The sequence below is a fragment of the Gekko japonicus genome, unplaced genomic scaffold, assembly GCF_001447785.1.
Source record: "Gekko japonicus isolate JY-2015 unplaced genomic scaffold, Gekko_japonicus_V1.1 scaffold674, whole genome shotgun sequence".
Classification (NCBI taxonomy): Eukaryota; Metazoa; Chordata; class Lepidosauria; order Squamata; family Gekkonidae; genus Gekko; species Gekko japonicus.
The window spans coordinates 636,925-654,317 of record NW_015172574.1 but is presented as its reverse complement, the minus strand read 5'-3'; the positions used below and the strand labels follow the sequence as shown (position 1 = coordinate 654,317).

General features: G+C 45.2%; 1 protein-coding gene across 1 annotated transcript in view; it reads right to left on the bottom strand.

Annotated features, from left to right (window-relative positions):
- Positions 1–17,393, bottom strand: part of NUP93 (nucleoporin 93kDa) — a 119,529-nt gene that overhangs the window by 24,304 nt on the left and 77,832 nt on the right. The window contains exons 6-15 of the mRNA XM_015421389.1: positions 15,050–15,124; positions 14,040–14,129; positions 12,801–12,940; positions 11,020–11,152; positions 8,633–8,790; positions 6,524–6,689; positions 4,988–5,081; positions 3,963–4,154; positions 2,011–2,137; positions 1,828–1,900 (exon numbers count right to left, since the gene is read on the bottom strand). Of these exons, the coding sequence (XP_015276875.1) occupies positions 1,828–1,900; positions 2,011–2,137; positions 3,963–4,154; positions 4,988–5,081; positions 6,524–6,689; positions 8,633–8,790; positions 11,020–11,152; positions 12,801–12,940; positions 14,040–14,129; positions 15,050–15,124 (1,248 nt within the window). The remainder of the gene's footprint in view (positions 1–1,827; positions 1,901–2,010; positions 2,138–3,962; positions 4,155–4,987; positions 5,082–6,523; positions 6,690–8,632; positions 8,791–11,019; positions 11,153–12,800; positions 12,941–14,039; positions 14,130–15,049; positions 15,125–17,393) is intronic.

Here is a 17,393-nt window from a genome sequence, read left to right as displayed (position 1 = left end):
CTTCCTTCCTTCCTTCCTTCCTTCCTTCCTTCCTTCCTTCCTTCCTTCCTTCCTTCCTTCCTTCCTTTTTTCCCGTTTGTTTCCCATGCTCATAAATGAGGAATCGCACCTTTGCACTGAGAGCCCCCTATGGAGTATGCAATGATGCACATACTGTGAAGGGGAACAACAAAAACAAATACAACAGTACAGAGTTGGAATGGCCTGATCAGACCATCCTGGGAAATATGTTGTCTAAGGTTTTCATGACCAGAGTTCATTAGTTGCTGTAGGTTTTTCAGGTTGTGTGGCCATGGTCTTGGCATTGTAGAACCTGATGTTTCACCAGTAACTGTGACTTGCATCCTCTGAGGTGATACAGGTTCTACAATGCCAAGACCACGGCCACACAACCCGGAAAACCTACAGCAACATATTTCCCAGCAACTAAAGAGAGGGGAAAGTCCCTCTGTCCATGTCCCGTAGCAACCCGTTTACTACTGGACTTTCCCCGGTGTCTTTTAACTCCACTTCCGTGGCAGAGCAGCACTGGTTGCTGATGACTGCGGGATGCTTCCCAGTTGTTGCTGTCTGATCACTCCCTTTAGATCCACCAGGCATTTGCACCTATGTCGGATCTAAAGGTGTGTATGATCACAGCCTACTTTTGGTTTTATTCATCATGGTGAGTATTCTTCTTTTGTGGTTTAATCTACCGTGAACCCGTTTTTGTTAATTTCATTGTACAGTACTGGAACAGACAAACTCCCTGATGGATTATTAGGAAAGGGATGGAAAATAAAAGATCTAATATTATATTGCCCATGTATAACTCTATAGGGTGGCTTCATTTGGAATAATGTTTTGGGGGCAACCAAAATGATTAGGGTGTTGGAGCACCTTCCCTATGAGGAAAGGCTGTGAGTCTGGCATTCTTTCATTTAGAAAAGAGACAACTAAGTCGGGAGCACAGTTGAGGTTTATGAAATTATGCAAAGGATGGAGAGGGTTGACATAGAGAACTTCATCACCCTCTCCCAAATACTAGAACTCAAGGTCACAACGATGAAATGAATGGGCAGTAGATTCAGGAAGGACAAAAGGAAATCCTTCTTAACTCAACAAGTGATTAATAGGTGGAACTCTCTTCCTGGGGGATTGTCAGCATGCTGCCATTGTGTTTTCTATGACCTCTGTGTACATGACCTTCCCCTGCTGTACCCGGCTTGTTATTCTGCTTCTTTGCTGGAATGCCTAAGATAACTACTGGAGGAGTGGAGGAGAGGATGCTGTAATGCTTGCCACTGATTATCGCTTAGAAACTGCACCTGTGTTTTGTCTGCTGTGCTGCCTGGTTCTCATGGTTTGGGCGCGCAACTGTTTCTTTAGCCCGCCAGCGGGAATGTTGTTCATTGGATCTGTGTCCGTTTGAATTTCCTTTATTATGCTTGCCATACCTGTGCATCCCCAGTTCTAACAAAGAACGTGTTTGAGTATGTCTTCAACGCTTTGAAATAAACTTTGCTTTTCTTTGAAAACGTGGATTTATTCTCGATGCTTGGGGATCCAACACCCGATCACCTCGGGTGAGCATGCTCTATACTCTCTTCCCCGGGAGCTGCGCACTGCAAGTCTGGATCAGAATTGACACCTTTCGGGGAAACTAGTTCAACCATTAGTGAATTTTTTTGACTGGGAAGCTCTTGAGGATGCCTGGGGTTCCCCCTGCACACAGCTTCGGGGCTGAGGGACACCTGTATTTTAGCTAGCTTCTCCAAAGCAGACTGAATTGCATCCTGCAGAAGGAAAGAAGGAAGGAAGGAAGGCACACGGCCGTTTTGGTGTTACCTCTCGACTCTCGATCACTAGCTCGCTGACGCAGCGCAAGAACATGTTCTCCCCCTGGCTGTCCTTCTCATTCCTGGAAAAATGGGAAGGGGGGAGGGCATTGCAGCTTTCAGACTTGCACTTTCTGGCCATTCAAACAAAAGCAAAAAAATGCTCAGCTCGGTAGCAGCTGCAGGAACTTACCTGAGAAAATAGAAGTACTGCAGGGCTTCTCTGGGGTCGGTGGACTCAAACTTGCGGGTGTAAAGCATCAGAAGGCGAACAAAATTCAGGCGCCTGATGCCAGGAGGGTCACCAGGCTCATGGCTCACTAAAATGCGAGAGACAAAACCAGGCCACAGGCTTTAAAGTTTCAAAAAAACGCAGGCTTCTTTTATACATCCAAGACAGCATTCGTACCTCTGAAGGGCTTTTTCAGTGACTGGAGACTTTATGCACAGGGCCTTATATAAAGGTTGCATAAAGGCATGTCTGTTTGTGGCCGGAAGCATTCTGCCATATTCAGAAACAGAGTATTTGTGGATCCCTAGGGGGGAGGGCACCAGTGTTCCCTCTAAGCTGAGTTAGTGTGAGCGAGCTCACAGTTTTTTAATGTCTGGCTCACACTTTTTTGCCTTAGCTCAGGAAGGATGGCTCCAGAGCAAACTAATTTCTGCAGTAACCAAATTGCCTGCTCACAACTTTAATGCCAGTAGCTCACAAAGTAGAATTTTTGCTCACAAGACTCCATAGCTCAGAGAGAGTATTGGTGGGCACCACTAACATGGCCTGCTATGGATCTCTCTGGACCATCTGGATTGGTGATTACAGAAAACTAAACAAACAAACAAAAAAACAATAAGAAAAACCATAGCTTGGGCTCAGAACGGCAGTTCCACAGTTCAGATTTCCCAATGCAGGCTTTGACATGTGAATTATAACTATGACAATTCCTCTGTCCTTCCCCTCCCTCCCACCCAGACACAGCCATAATAGTGTGGCTGTATGGATGACCATCAGTAACCCACCGCCCAATTTCTTGTGGTTTCCAAGGGAATAATTACTTGACTTTCCCCCCTTCCTGTTCACCTTAAGATTCAGATTGGACACAATTCCTCACTGCTGGGAAACAAAGGAGGATCATTGGACTGAGGGAACTGCAAAAAGCATTTCCCCCAGAGCTCAAGAGAGTCTCATAAAATCTGAGAATCTTTGCACTCTAGAGACCTTGCTTCTCTCTGACATCTCATGCAAGTAAATCAAATGGACAGGGAAATCATTGTGTGACACCCCCCCCCTTCATTCCTTACTTGCTGACCTATTTGTCTGTTGCAATGTGATAACTATCACTAGCTTTAGATGACTTTTTTCCAAAACAAAGAGGACAGCTCTATGAATGGCTTTTAGCAACGGCAGCCATGGAATCTCCATGTTTAAAGGTATGATACCTCTATGCACTAGATGCTGAAAATGCTCTGAACTTATGTGCTCCTGAGGGTTATCTAGCTGAGCACTACTGAATACAGAACACTGGAGTGGATGTGTTGTCTGGCCAAACAAAATGGCTACAGCAATAAGAACACTGGAGTGGATGTGTTGTAGGTCTGGCCAAACAAAATGGCTACAGCAATTATTGTTTAACTGCATATTTATGCCACGCATAACATGGCACATTTGCAAAACTGTGTGATGTGGTAACTAGCTGCTGCAGAATGATGTGTGCGTGCCCACCCTCCTTGCACTACTGACGACCTCTCAGAAAAAAATTCCAAGCCAGGGGTCGAGCCAGGATGGGCACTGCATTTATCCTGACATGCTTCCACATGGGCATCAAAACATCCACAAGACTGAAACACTCTCCAAATCAGTCAAGCAAATACCCCCCACAAACCCCTTCAGAAGTCAGCAGAACTGGCTGCTAGTCTACGGAGCTGTAGTGCCCCAGCCAGAAGAAAGAGACTGTAAAGATGAGGAAGTGAAGGAGATTTATCTCTTTTGGAGTGACGGAGGCTCTATTTTCTTGTCTGCAATCAAACCACTAGTCAGACTCATTAATAGATTATTTCAAAGCCCTGAGTTGCACGTCTCTGCCACTCTGGTGGCTTTGATGCACGAGGCAAATCAGGTCACTGTTGGGAAAGGAATGCGGGACTCACAAAGCTGTGCGCTCTGCCCGGAAGATTTCAGGAGCAGCTTGAGCTCAAACAGGACCAAGGCAACGTGAATGGCGTGACAGCGCAAACGCTCAGTGCGGAAGAGGAAAGCGATAGCGGCCTCAAACTGGGCTGTCAGGAACAACACTTGGAAGTAGAGGAACGGCTGCTGGTTCACTGCGAAGTGTGACTCGCCTGAGGAAACACACAAGAGCAAAGGGGTGAAAAAAAATCTGTCAGGCTGGTTCTTGTGACTGTAGGTACTGCTTGGCATAAGATGCAGATGCTGCCAAATGTGAGCAAAACATGAAGCATCTGTGTTCTGATGAGTCTTAAAGCTCCTGAGTCTCTCTTAGGAAAGCAGAGGAGAGAAAGGAGGACATTAGGACAGTATCTCTCCCCCCTCCCTCTCTACCAACTAACAGTCTCAGGGTTCTGCCAGGTCCCAAGCAATGAGCCAGTATTTGATGAAGCTTCTTACACTGTGTAGGGGGAATGTTTAAAAAACTGCGCATTTCAGCAACAGTCTTCTAATACAGAATGTGACAGATTTTAATTGCAAGAGTCTTTGGAAACCAATGTGGCTGAAAAATGGGGCAGAAATACATCCGATCAATAATAAATTAAAACAGGTATAGTAGATTACTTCTGCTACTATTAATTACTTCTAATCACTTCTACTATTACTAATAATAAATTAGCATAATTAAAGCAGGGATGTCTGTCCCTTAGCAAACCTCACTGCACACATTATAAAAAGGCAATACTGAAAAATATGCCAGTCAGATTATTAGACTTGCAGTAGCCCACAATACAAGAGTCACCGTTAACCTAGCTGATCTTGTGAAGTAAACATTGCTTTTGATATGATGCATCAAATCTGATGAATGGATTCCTTTAAAATCGTATGGTCTTTTCAGCGTGCTGGGACAAGTCTTAGCATTGGCCGCACTTCACAAAAGCCAGCAGGTCACACATGTCTATGAAACCCAGAAGAGTCCTCACAAACACATCCTTGGTTTACTTACCATAGTCTTCAAGCAGTTGCTTCTGGAACTGAGACAAAGTGAGCCGGTCCTGCGGTGAATTGGTGCCATCAACATCAAAGCACACCTGGTTCAGCTATATATATATACACATACACAAGATGAAGAAAGCAACTTTTAGAAATGATGCTTTCCCTTCCCAACGAAGGCTTCCAACACCATGCCCTTTGAGAAACACATTTATTTATTTCATTTCTACCCCACCTATTTCCCCAGTGGGAGCCCAAAGCAGCTCACATTGTTCTCCTCTGTTCCATATCATCCTCACAACAACCCTGTGAGGCAGGTTAGGCCAAGAGTGTGCAACTGGCCCAAGGTCGTCACCCCAGCAGCCTTCCGTGGCAGGGCAGGAATTCAAACCTGGTCTTCCCAGATCTTAGCCCAACACTCTAACCACTGCACCACACTGGTTCCCATGACAGCAAAACAACCCAAGTCTGCCACAAGTTATGAAAACACCCGGAACAATCTTTTTTTTTTAAAGATGTGCTCCACAAAATGGACAACTGGACCTGAAACTGATAGTCCACTTCAGCCATTAATCTAGGGGATAGGGATGCCTCTATCAAACTCAGTTCCCCATTTGTAGCATGGGTATAACTCAGACCCATCTTGCGGGAATGTTATTGGGGGAAAGCATATTCCTCAGTTTCTCAGTTTGTTCTTAAATAGATACTTGAGCAAAGAAAATTGGAGCAATTCTACCAGAAACCTACAGAGCAATTTTATTCAAGTAACGATGCAAACCCAATGCAGGATGAGCTGAAAAAAGGAAGTTTGGGTTTACAGCAGTGAAAACTGTTAGCTGCATCCACCATCACTCTTCACAAGTATTGGGCGATCACTACAGATGCACATGTTAGTTCAAATTAGATCCCTCCCACGTTAGTGCCCTTGGCTTCATACCAGAAGGTGCTGGTGCCTGTACAGAGACTGGAATGGCTCCACTGGTCTGTATGTGCAAGATCACAGCAAGATCCCTGTGAGGTATGATTCCTCTTTGCTGATCATATCCAGTAAAAAAGTTAATACGTAAAGGTAAAGGTTCCCTTGCTCGAAAGCCAGTTGAATCCGACTCTAGGGTTGCGGTGCTCATCTCCGTTTCAAAGCCGAAGAGCCAGCGCTGTCCGAAGACGTTTCCATGGTCATGTGGCTGGCATGACTAAACACCGAGGCGCACGGAACGCTGTTACCTTCCCACCGAAGTGGTCCCTATTTATCTACTTGCAATTTCTTGCTTTCGAACTGCTAGGTTGGCAGGAGCTGGAACTAGAGACAGGAGCTCACCCTGTCTTGCAGCACCCGGGTCTTGAACCGCTGAACTACTGACCTTCCACAGCCTGCAGTTCAGCGTCTTAACCACTTGAGCCACCGCAGCTCCTAAAAGTTAATAGGGGGGATCTAAATGCACAGCAATTGGGACTGCACCTTAAGAAGTTCAAAACTGCAGCTGAAGGAAGGAGAGAAAGAAATGAGACAAATTAGCTCTGAAAAGTTAGGAAATTTGAGCAGAATTACCTTTAGCCAAAGATAATCTTCCGTTTTATCAGCAACTTCACTGTGATTATCAGCAACATCGCACCGGCCTATGATGCAGTAAACAGCTCTTTTGTAAGGGTCGGTGTTGTTCCTCAAGGCTCGTCTGTAATGGAGGCGAACCTTGTTCTCAGTGGCAGGAGATAACCTGCAATCAAAGGAAGCCATGTTATCAAATTGAAGGCCTGGAAAACACTATGCTTGTAGCCTCCTAATTCCCAGCATTATCCTCCTCCAGGCAGCAGCCTGCCCCACCCCACCAAGGCTGAGCACAAGCGGCTTCCCTGAAATGTACATGCACTACTATTTTCATACCCCCCTGTACTGGTTTTTACCCTGGTCCCCCCTGACATTGTTAGCTGCAGAGGACTCAGCACCGGCAGGAGTCCCTAGTGAGCAAAGCAATAGGTGTGGCTGTCAGCTAGGCCTTTCTCAAGCCCTGGCTGCCATAGGAGTGGGGGTGACTCCGGAATGTTAAGTTTCATTTCTGCTGTGTCTCCTCTGTCTCTATTATCTCTGTATGACCTTCAGTGCCTGGTGTAGTCTTTCTCTTGGGAAAAGTAGCCCGTTACTTTGGCGGCTTCTACCTGATCCCTAATTGGCCTTGGGCCATCAGGGGGCCTCCTTGAATAATGTATATCTGCTTTCTGCATACACTTTTCTTCAGCTCTAACACAAAATGGTTAAGATATCTGCATACTCTACGTTGCAATAAACTTTACTTCTTTGAATGAAAGCTGTTGGGAACTGATTGCTGCAGGAGTCTGACAGTGGCTCTCCAGCAGGGCTTTTTTTGTAGAAAAAGCCCAGCAGGAACTCATTAGCATAATAGGCCATACCCAACAGCAGGAACTCATTAGCATATTAGGCCACACCCATGACAGCACAGCGCATTAGCATATTAGGCCACACCCCTGTGTTACCAGAAGTGTGGTCATCCAGCCACACCCACCTTTTGCCTCTTATTCTGTTTACCTTGTTTGCTGTCAAAACCCAGGGCTTTTTTTTGGAGCAGGAACTTCTTTGCATGTTAGGTCACACATTCCTAATGTAGCCAATCCTAATGAGTTCCTGCTGTTGGGTGTGGCCTATTATGCTAATGAGTTCCTGCTGGGCGTGGCCAACTTGGGAGCAAGCCGGAACTCCGTTCCTGTGCGTTCCTGCCCCAAAATAGCCCTGCTCTCCAGAATCTGCAAACAGGCACATGCCATGAGTTCAAAAGGCACGACTCTTAAAAGTTTGACATGCATTGACAGGGTGGTAGCCAGTCCCTGATACGGCATCTACAAGATCAGGGGCTCTTCAGGGCACCACAGATTTGCTTTCCTCTGCTTCTTCCTCTTCACATGCCCTCTTGTACTTGCCTCAGCGTTTTACTTGTTATACTTCATCACCCCTCTCTATTCTCTCTGTCTCCGGGGTGCAATAAAGCCAAAAAAAATTGGTGTGAAAGTATTCCCCATGTCAACACTGTGGCCACTGCCCCCCCACCAATAAAACATCCTCAGCATGTGGCTTCAGTGGAACAGGTCTGATGCCTGAGCCATCAAAGGTGGCAGCCTTACACTAAAACTGGAATGGTGGGGTGAATTTTTGAAAAAATGTTAAATAAATTGGTTTCAATGGGGAAGATTCTGTATGTTTCCGGTAAGTTCTTCCTCTGTGAAAGACTCACAGCTTTGCAGCCCCAAATTCAACATATTGCATAGAACTTAAAACACATGCAAGGCCAATGTCAGTCTCTGCCTTCGCAAGAGCGTACAACAAGGCATCAGAGTTGCACATTCTCAGCAAAACTATTGTCTCCTGCAGCCAGCAGTGTTCCCTCTAAGCTGAGTTAGTGTGAGCTAGCTCACAGTTTTTAAGCCTCCAGCTCACAACTTTTTGTCTTCACTCAGGAAGGAGGGCTCCAGAGCAAGCTAATTTATGTAGAAGCCAAATTGTTCGCTCACAACTTGAATGCCAGTCACTCACAAAGTAGAATTTTTGCTCACAAGACTCCACAGCTTAGAGGGAACACTGGCAGCCAGTTGCTTTCTCTCTCTCTCCCTCCCCTCAGTCTCCCAGCCTCTTCCAGAGACTGCCCAGTACCTTTTGTCTTTGCTGTGCATGTACTCCTGAAACCAGGTCTTGAACTCTCCCAGCTGATGCTGTGCGCGATTCACCACCTGCAAGGCTGCCATCAAGTCCCCGCAGCGTATGCAGTAGTAAATGAGTGCCCAGACTGGATGGCCTTCCACCTCTCCATCCTGAAAAGCAGGCAAAAGATAAAAACCAGAGGCGCGCCAGGGGAGGGGAAAGAAACACAGAGCTTTTCCCGCACTGCCATCTAGTTTTTACTACAGTGGTTATCCATCATCTGGGCTCCAGCGCTTCAGACTGTAGGTAAGGGCTCACATGACTGTTCTTCCATTAAAAAAAATAAAAGTCCCATGGAAAACGGGCAGTCAGGGAAAAGAGATGTGAATGTAGCCTTCTCCTGGCATGCTGGTTTTTTACAGGGACAGAACTTTCTTTGCATGTTCATAGGAATGTAAGAGAAGCCATGTTGGATCAGGCTAGTACCTCATCCAGTCCAACACTCTGTGTCACACAGTGGCTAAAACCTAGGTGCCGTCAGGAGGGTGGGTGGTAAAGGTCACCAAAAAGGTTGGAACAAAGAAAAAGAAAGTAAAATGTAACTATGCATGTAGTGCGAATGTACAAAATATTGTATATAATTTAATAATACATTCAGGAGTGCTAAAATATCATCTAAAAACATCAATCCTGTGATTCAGCATCCAAGTACCTAATCCCAATATAAAGACAAATGTCTATTTACATAAATACAGGCCTAAAAGTACATATTGTCTCCATATGCAAGAACCAGTTCCAAACACATTTTGGCACCTGGCCTTCCTCAGTAATCATAATTCAATCTGAGTTTAATAAAAACAGCTGATTCTTTTCTAGTTGTACCTGAGCACTCCATTGGAAATCTGAGCATTTCAGATTGGACCTAAGAAAATCCACAGACAAAGGAAATATTTTACATCTTGAGGAGCTGTTATGTCAGAAGGAAATTTGACACAACTTACATCTTAGTGTCCATTCTGTGTATGATCAGTTTTATGCTAGGCTTGCAACTTTCCTCCTGTGGCCTCTAGACCTTGTTAGGCAGTCAATACTGTTTGTCACCCTCTCAGTGGCCCGTCCTAGTCCATTACCTTCTAGAACAGTAACAACCACCCCTTCATCTCTTAGAGGTGAGCCATCCCAAACCAGAGACATTTCATCTCCTGTCAGCTTTCCCCCAGGATTTAGTTTAAAAACTGCTCTGTCACCTTTTTGATTTTAAGCACCAGCAGCCTGGTTCCTTCTCGGGACAAATGGAAGCCGTCTCTTTTGTACAGGCTCTGATTGTTCCAAAAAGGATCCCAGGGCCTAACAAATATAAACCCTTCCTCCCTACACCATCATCTCATCCATGCACTGAGACTCCTAATTTGTGCCTGTCTAGCACAGAACAGGCAGCACTTCTAAGAAGGCTGCCTTGGAGGTCCTGGCCTTGAGTCTCCTGCCTAGCAGACTGAATTTTTCCTCCAGGACCACAGGACCATATTTCCCCATAGGTTGGTTCCCATAAGGTATAATGAAGCCAAATAAATTTGGGTTTCCTGAATATTTACCCAAATACCAATACAATACCAAGACTGGCATTCAGGAATATTCGTGGATATCAATATTTTTCGGGTCCAATATACCTGAATCGGGGGGGGGGGGGGAGAAGAAACAATTTGTTTTTTTTGCACACCAGGTATTCCTCTGTGGTATCCTATCCAAATACTATCTATGGCCCACCCTGCTTAGCTTCCAAGATCAGGTGATATCAGGCTATCCAGGTCAGGGTTAAGGTGGATTTCCAAAAAAGAAAAAAGAAAAAGCCTTTAAAAAGACAGAGAAAGATGTTTCAGCCTGAAACACCATCCAAGAATTCTGAATTAGCTTAGTTGCACCACCTCTGACCTTCATCTGCATCTTCCTTCAGGAACGAAAGTACAAGGCCTTTCTATACATTACGTTATGGCAAACCTGCAGACGTTCCTGAAAGGTGGTTGCAATCAATTTCCTGTGAAGCAGAGCTCCAACGTCCTGCCACTGCTCTTTGTCCCAACCCATAACTAGCATAATACTCTGAAAATACATTATGCAAGTAAATTGAACACGCTATGCAAAGAGAAATTACTAAAATCTGCCTAATTTATACAGATTGTGAAATCCAAGCTATTAAGGTCAGACTACCTTTTTTAACTTCAAGACTGGGCACAGTGCTGTCTAGAAGGAGCTGTAATAGAATCTTCAAATAAATAATCCTTCTCAAGCTCTGGTTTCCCAAAGGCACGCCACTCCCATTTCAGCACAGGAAGCCAATCAAATAATTGGAATGGTCAACACATAAAAAGCACTGATGGCTGAAGCATTCTGCCTGCACATACCTGGAGTCCTGGGACAGACACTGGGAGTTTGATGTTCAGGAAACTGCGGACTAACTGGTATGTTCCAGGTACTCCTCCCAGCTGAGCTTGATGCAAATTTCCAAAGACTGTCACCAAGGTATAATTCTTGTAACTGCAAGACACCATCCATCGCTGATCAACAGTGAGTCTCACACATTCTGTCACAAGAGCAGTTACTGATTCACTGCTCAACGAGAGATGAGTCAGAGAATGGCTCTTCCAGTACAAAACCGAAACCTAAGCCACACTTGCAGGGTAGGGTGAGATACAAATATCAATCACTAAATAAATGTTGGGGGCTGGACTGTTATCTAGGGAAACTGGGTGGGGAACAGCAAGGCTTTTTAAGCAGTAGCTCTAATGGTCTTAAATCAGTGGCAAGAGGAGGTACTTCTATGTCCCCCTGTACATCTATTTATGCAAGTATTTGGCATGTGAATAGTATGTTTTAACAGAACTGCTATTGGTCTGATTATTTCTGCTCTGCTCCTCAAGGATATTTTACCTGTTTGGTTTTACAGGGGGTGAGATTACTCTGTCACAATACTGCAGCAGGTTATAGTACTGGCAGCATTCAAAATCAGATGCCTGGCTGCAGCAAAAAACCAGAGCATCTCTTTGTCTGCCTTCCTGCACATCAGATTTCCAAGACCGGCAGCCAACTTTGTATCTGTGACTGAAAACATAACGCAACGCAATGCCTCCATTTAAAACAGGGTGAAATTCCTACTCCAGACCCTGTGGGCAAAGGTCGAAGTCTGATCTGCTGCCTCTAACTTCTGCAGATATGCAACATTTGAGCACAGTAGGCTTGCCTTATTATGTGTCAAACTACTGGCCCTCTAGTCCAAGGTCACAAGGAGAAATCCCTTTTCCCATCCCTGCTAGCCACGGACCTTGAAATGGGAGATGCCTGAGACTGAACCGTATTTCCCACTTTCACTGAGCTGTGGCCCCTCTTCCTGAGAGGTTCAGGCACCCCAACCACTGAAGAGCACCTGTTATTGAAACTTTGGAAGTTTACAGACAGCAAGCGAGGAAACCATCTACATACAAAAGTTCTCATAGCCGGAAAGGCTCAAAGGGCATCTAGGACAAGACATACCATTTATTAGCACTTTTGAGGATTCGCAGTTCTTCATAATCTAAATTATAGGTTGGGGGGGTCAAGATCAACAAAGTAGTAGAGAAAGGGGAGGGTGAGATTTCCTTCCTGCGCCCTGAACAGGCTGTCGAAACTGTTCCCTTCTCAGAAGGAAAACCCACCCAGAAGCCTCCAAAAGGGAACTGCTAGATTAGGCCAGTGGCATTCAACATCTCCTCTGCCTAAGTCACAGTAGGAAAGGGGAAGGGACCATGAGACCCTATAACCCCCCCCCACACACACACAGCTTATGTGTTTTTCTATCCCTTTTTCCACTTTAAGGAGCAATGGGGGGGGGGGTACTTTCTATTCAACTCTGAAGGCTGCTTTTCCATAGTGTTGAACTAACGACCCAGTACTGCTCATGCAAATACAGCTCCAGGGTCTGAAGGGACGAGGTACACAGAATAGATCAGAAATGATTAGGGGCTTCCATCAGTTTCAAAGGCTCGAGGGAGTTGCACAAATCATTCTTGGCATGGAAAGTAGGTCTGTGCCTACGGGTAAGGCAGAATGGATGGGAGAGCCCAGTTTGCAGCACGCATGCTGGAGATACAGCCAACCGAAGTTCCTGAATGCCAGTTATTCGGCTGGCACACAGGAGCCAGCTTCATACCTTTGCTCAAGGTAGCGCAGAGCCTGCCTTACGAACTCCATCTGCACTTCCATGCTTGTCCGGACTTTCAGCGCATCACTAGCAGGAACCAGCAGGACGTCGGTCATTTGCTTCACCATAACCCACAAGTCAGAAATGTTCTAAGAAATAAACCCGGTTGTGATAAAACAGACAATAGTTACCATTCCATCCTGTCCTGAAAAAGATACACTCACAGTCTTGGGAGCATTTTAAAACAAAGGCAGCCTCCTCAAACTGTTCACACTCATCGATGACCACCGCACATTCAGCTGACTGTGCTAGCCCACTGTTATTACTTTTAGGTCACAAACGCATTACAAACTCAGTTTTATTGCCCCACCACCAACACTGTGCCTGCTACACCTCGGGAATTCTAAGGTGTGCAGACTTGCAAGGGTGTTGAAAATCCTATTAGAGCTCCTTCCGTCAATTTGTAACACTACAATTGTAAAGTTTCTTTGGAGGAAAGCCTGACAGTACGATAACATTACACAATGTCAGGCTGAAATCTGTTTTGGCACCTTCTCCAGTTGCAAAGAACTGGAAAGAGTTTCTTTAAGCCTGGGAGCACATGAAATGAGAGGGCCATAGAGTCACGGCAGCCGCCCAAAACCTTATTTGGGATTCATCGCTTTCTTGCTTTTGGACTTGAGGGATGACTCGCTAGGACTACATGATGCTCCATAATTCACAGTGCTCCCAATTTAAACATGGAACATCAGTTAATAAATTGCGTCTCTGGCCTTGGTCTCATTGGATTTCAGAAGCAAAGCAGGGCCGACCCTGGCAAGTATTTGGATGGGAGACCTCTTTGAAATACCAGTGGCGGGAGGGGGGGGCAGGTTATCAAGTCACCTCTCTGAATGTCCTCTGTGCCCCAGTAGGAGTCACCAGAGGTTGCCATGACTTCCAGGCACAGGCACACAAATACACACAGAAAATGCAACCCCCAACCCCCCCCCAATAAATAAATAAATTGGGTCTCTGTTGGCAAAATAGGGCCACACAGCCTTGGAATGCCCCAGATAGACATGGATGCACATAAGGCAGCTGCTGGTCACTTTGAGGCCCCCCCCCTTCTGTAAAGTAAACCAAAGTTCCTGGTGTACGTGTGTGCAAATATAAAAAGCAGCTCATTTTAGCCTATGTCAGCAACCTGCTAATCTCAGCTGAATTCCGAAGCAGCGCTGTCTCCTTATGTTAACTGGTGAGCTGTACCTTATCATCCAGTTCTGCCACAGCAGCGCAAAGGTCCACCAAGTTGGGCTGCAGATATCCGTTCACAATCTTCTCATTATAAATATAAATCTGAAACATATTCAGAGTAAGCAGCTTTCTACCACCAAGTGCAGCCCCCCCCCCCTCTTCTTCTTCCCTATCAACCCTCTCCCTTTGCTGCTAGACACAGCGAAATCTGAACAAGCCTCCAGATCAGGTGGCCTTGGGGGAGTTCTCCAGCCAGCACAAGCTTCCCAATTCCACTGCCTTGCAGCAGTGACACATCAGGGGACAGAGAGTAATGTAAAATTGCTCCTTCACATTTATTCCACAGCTCCAGGCAGGCCCCAGGGTCAGAAGCAATCTAGTATTCCATGCTGCTCTACATGGCAAATCCTAAATTGATCTAATGGTAGTGCAGAGGGAATCAAGCGCTGGCAGATACGTGAGCCTTGCACAGAGGTTTGAGTGACTGGGCCTCAATGGCAAATCATCTGCTTTGCATGCAGAAGGTGTGAGGGTCAGTCCCTGGCCTCTCCACAGTTAAAAAGGAAATCAGCTTTTGGTCAAGATCTTTCTGTGCCTTACATCCTGGAGAGTCACTGCCAATCACAGTAGACAATACTTCACTAGACACACCCGTGATCGGACTCTACTGTTTGGCACCCTTGTACTTGTGGAAGGGTCATTAACTAACACTGTCCAAAGGGTGACGCACCATGAAATGAAGAACACCCTAATACATTTGAAAAATACCCTTCTCACCAGGAGTAACAAAAGCATTCCTGAAGAAATTTCAAATGCCCTTGAAATCTGGAAGGTTGGATCACCCTGCTGAAAGGTATTGTTTGAATTGCGTTTAAGCAATTTAAATATATAACCCAACCCCAGATACTGACAGAGACCTCAAGATCCACTCCTGACAAACAGCAAAACCTAGAACTGCCTGTGGTCCAACTAGGGAGTTTAGGATAATCCAGTGGGAACAGAAAAGATTCCAGTTTACTCACTTGTCGGGCGTAACCCATTTCAATGTTGTCCAAGGAACTGCGGCCGGGTGGCCCCAACTCGCCAATGTAACTGGGCTGTTGGGAGATTATAAAACTGTAACAAATGCAACACTAACATGTTTTTCTCATTGTCTGGGATCTCACTGAACAGTATGTAACTGAGCTGTGACTGCTGCTAAGAGGAACCTCTCTACGGTTATGCACCAGCCCTGCAGGTATCGGTTGTTGTTCTTCATTCTTCACCTTTAGAATGAGCCTGGAGGCGCTTTTTAGAGGAACCACTTCACATTCCCTTAATGCATCTGTTCCTCTTCTCCCTGGTTCTATTTTTTAAAATCTGATTTTAAATGGATTTTAACAGTGCGTTTTGTTGTAGCAGCATCCTGAGCACCGATTTACAAAGTGAGTTGTCAGTGTGAAAAACTACAATAGTTTTGTCTAACAAAAGTGATGACCTTCAAATGTGAAAAGAGCCCTTGGGGGTGGAAAAACTGGCATAAGACCTTGGATACTGGGGTTGCAAAAAAACCCAAAACACACATACTCAAAATTTGCCTCTGACTAAGCTTTTACATACACAGAATGATGCACTTTCAACCTGCTTTCAGTGCACTTTGCAACTGGACTTTACTGTGTGAAATGGCAAAATCCACTTGCAAACAATTGCTGAAGTGCACTGAAAGAGGGTAATTTGGCATGTGTGAAAATGCCTTAGACTAACACATTTTTTGAACTCATAACTAATATTTGCAGTTTCTAAAGAGTTTTAAAAACAACATGATACAGTATGACAATATAGAAATCACATTTAGAGCTACACTGCTATTTAGGTTTTTTCGGGGGGAAGTTGCAGGTGCTGGGGGTGGAAATTAAGGGATAAATGCCTCCTAGCAAAGATCTCTTGAAACTGAAGGATTCCTGCTAAATTTCTAAGAGAAATTCTTGCCAGTGTGCCTTCCCCAGTTTAATTCTCTAGTTTGTCAGTGCCAGGATCTCTGAACTAATCAGCAGTGCAGTTTATGTGACTGAATAGATCCAGCCTCTAGCATCAGTTTCAGAGCTCAAGGGTCCCATAACTTTATCTGGGAACAGGATATTCCAGCAGTATTAAGGCTTTCTGGAGCCTTCCTATAAGGTATCTGATACTGTTGTAGAGGGTAGTGGAACAAACAGAACCCTGACATGTTAAGCTAGGGCACTTCCTGGTTCATCATTCTGATTTCACAGGACTACGATAAGCTAGAGCCGGTTAGCCTCAAAGGGAGGGACTTGTTCAGGATCTAGCACCTTCAGTTCCAAATATCCATTTTGGAATCTGTTTGGGGTACCTATAAAGTCTTCCCAAAGTGACCTCAAAACATCAATATCATGCTATAATTATTTCATTTACTGGTAGCCCCTCCAATAGCTGAGATACAATTTGAGGGGATACCACCAAAAGAGCCATTCCCCTTGGATAGTGAAGGTTTATTTTCTCACTGACATGGGGTGCACTCAATATGTACTGTACACTGATAGTGACTTCATGATGACCTGACCTCACCGAAAGGTAACAGGAAATATTACAGGCCTTGGATAAGCATCATCACAGTGAGACAGGCTGTAGAGTGGACAAGGATTACTACAATGGGGAGGTGCAGCCCTAGGAGGAGGAGGAGGAGGAGGAGGGGCTGAGAGAGCTCTGAGAGAACTGCCCTTGAAAGAACAGCTCTTGTCAGAACTATGGCTTGCCCAAGGTCATCCAGGCAGGTGCAAGTGGAGGAGTGGGGAATCAAACCCGGTTCTCCCAGATTAGAGTGCGGACACTTAACCACTACACCAAACTGGCTCTCTGCCCTATGGCTTTGGCACAGTCCCTAAAGTACAGTAACCTTCCCAACAGTTTTTTACCCTCTTTTTTTTAAAAGGAAAAAAGAGGGCATTGTATTGAAAGAAATACCTGCAGGGTTTTTTTGTAACAGGAATTAAATCAGCATGCTTCTCCCACCCTCAAATTGCTAACGGGTTGCAGTCCAGTTAATGAGGAAGGAAGAAGAGTTGGCACTTTTAATAAACGCATAATCTGGATTCAATTACACTGAGTGTAATTAAACTCAAATGTTCACCTACAAATCATGCTACATTAGATTAGTATCAACCACCAAGATTCTTCAGCACCACAGGGCTGTAAGGCAGAACAAAGGAAGGAATGGAGCTTAAAATCTGTAAGAGGAGAATGGCTTTCCTAAACTTCCTCAGCTCTGCCACTGCTGCCAGAAGCCCTGTACCCCCGTCTTGGTGGCTACATGGTTCACCGGACAGACAACAGAAACAGCCAGTGAATTTGAACTCTGAATCCTACCTT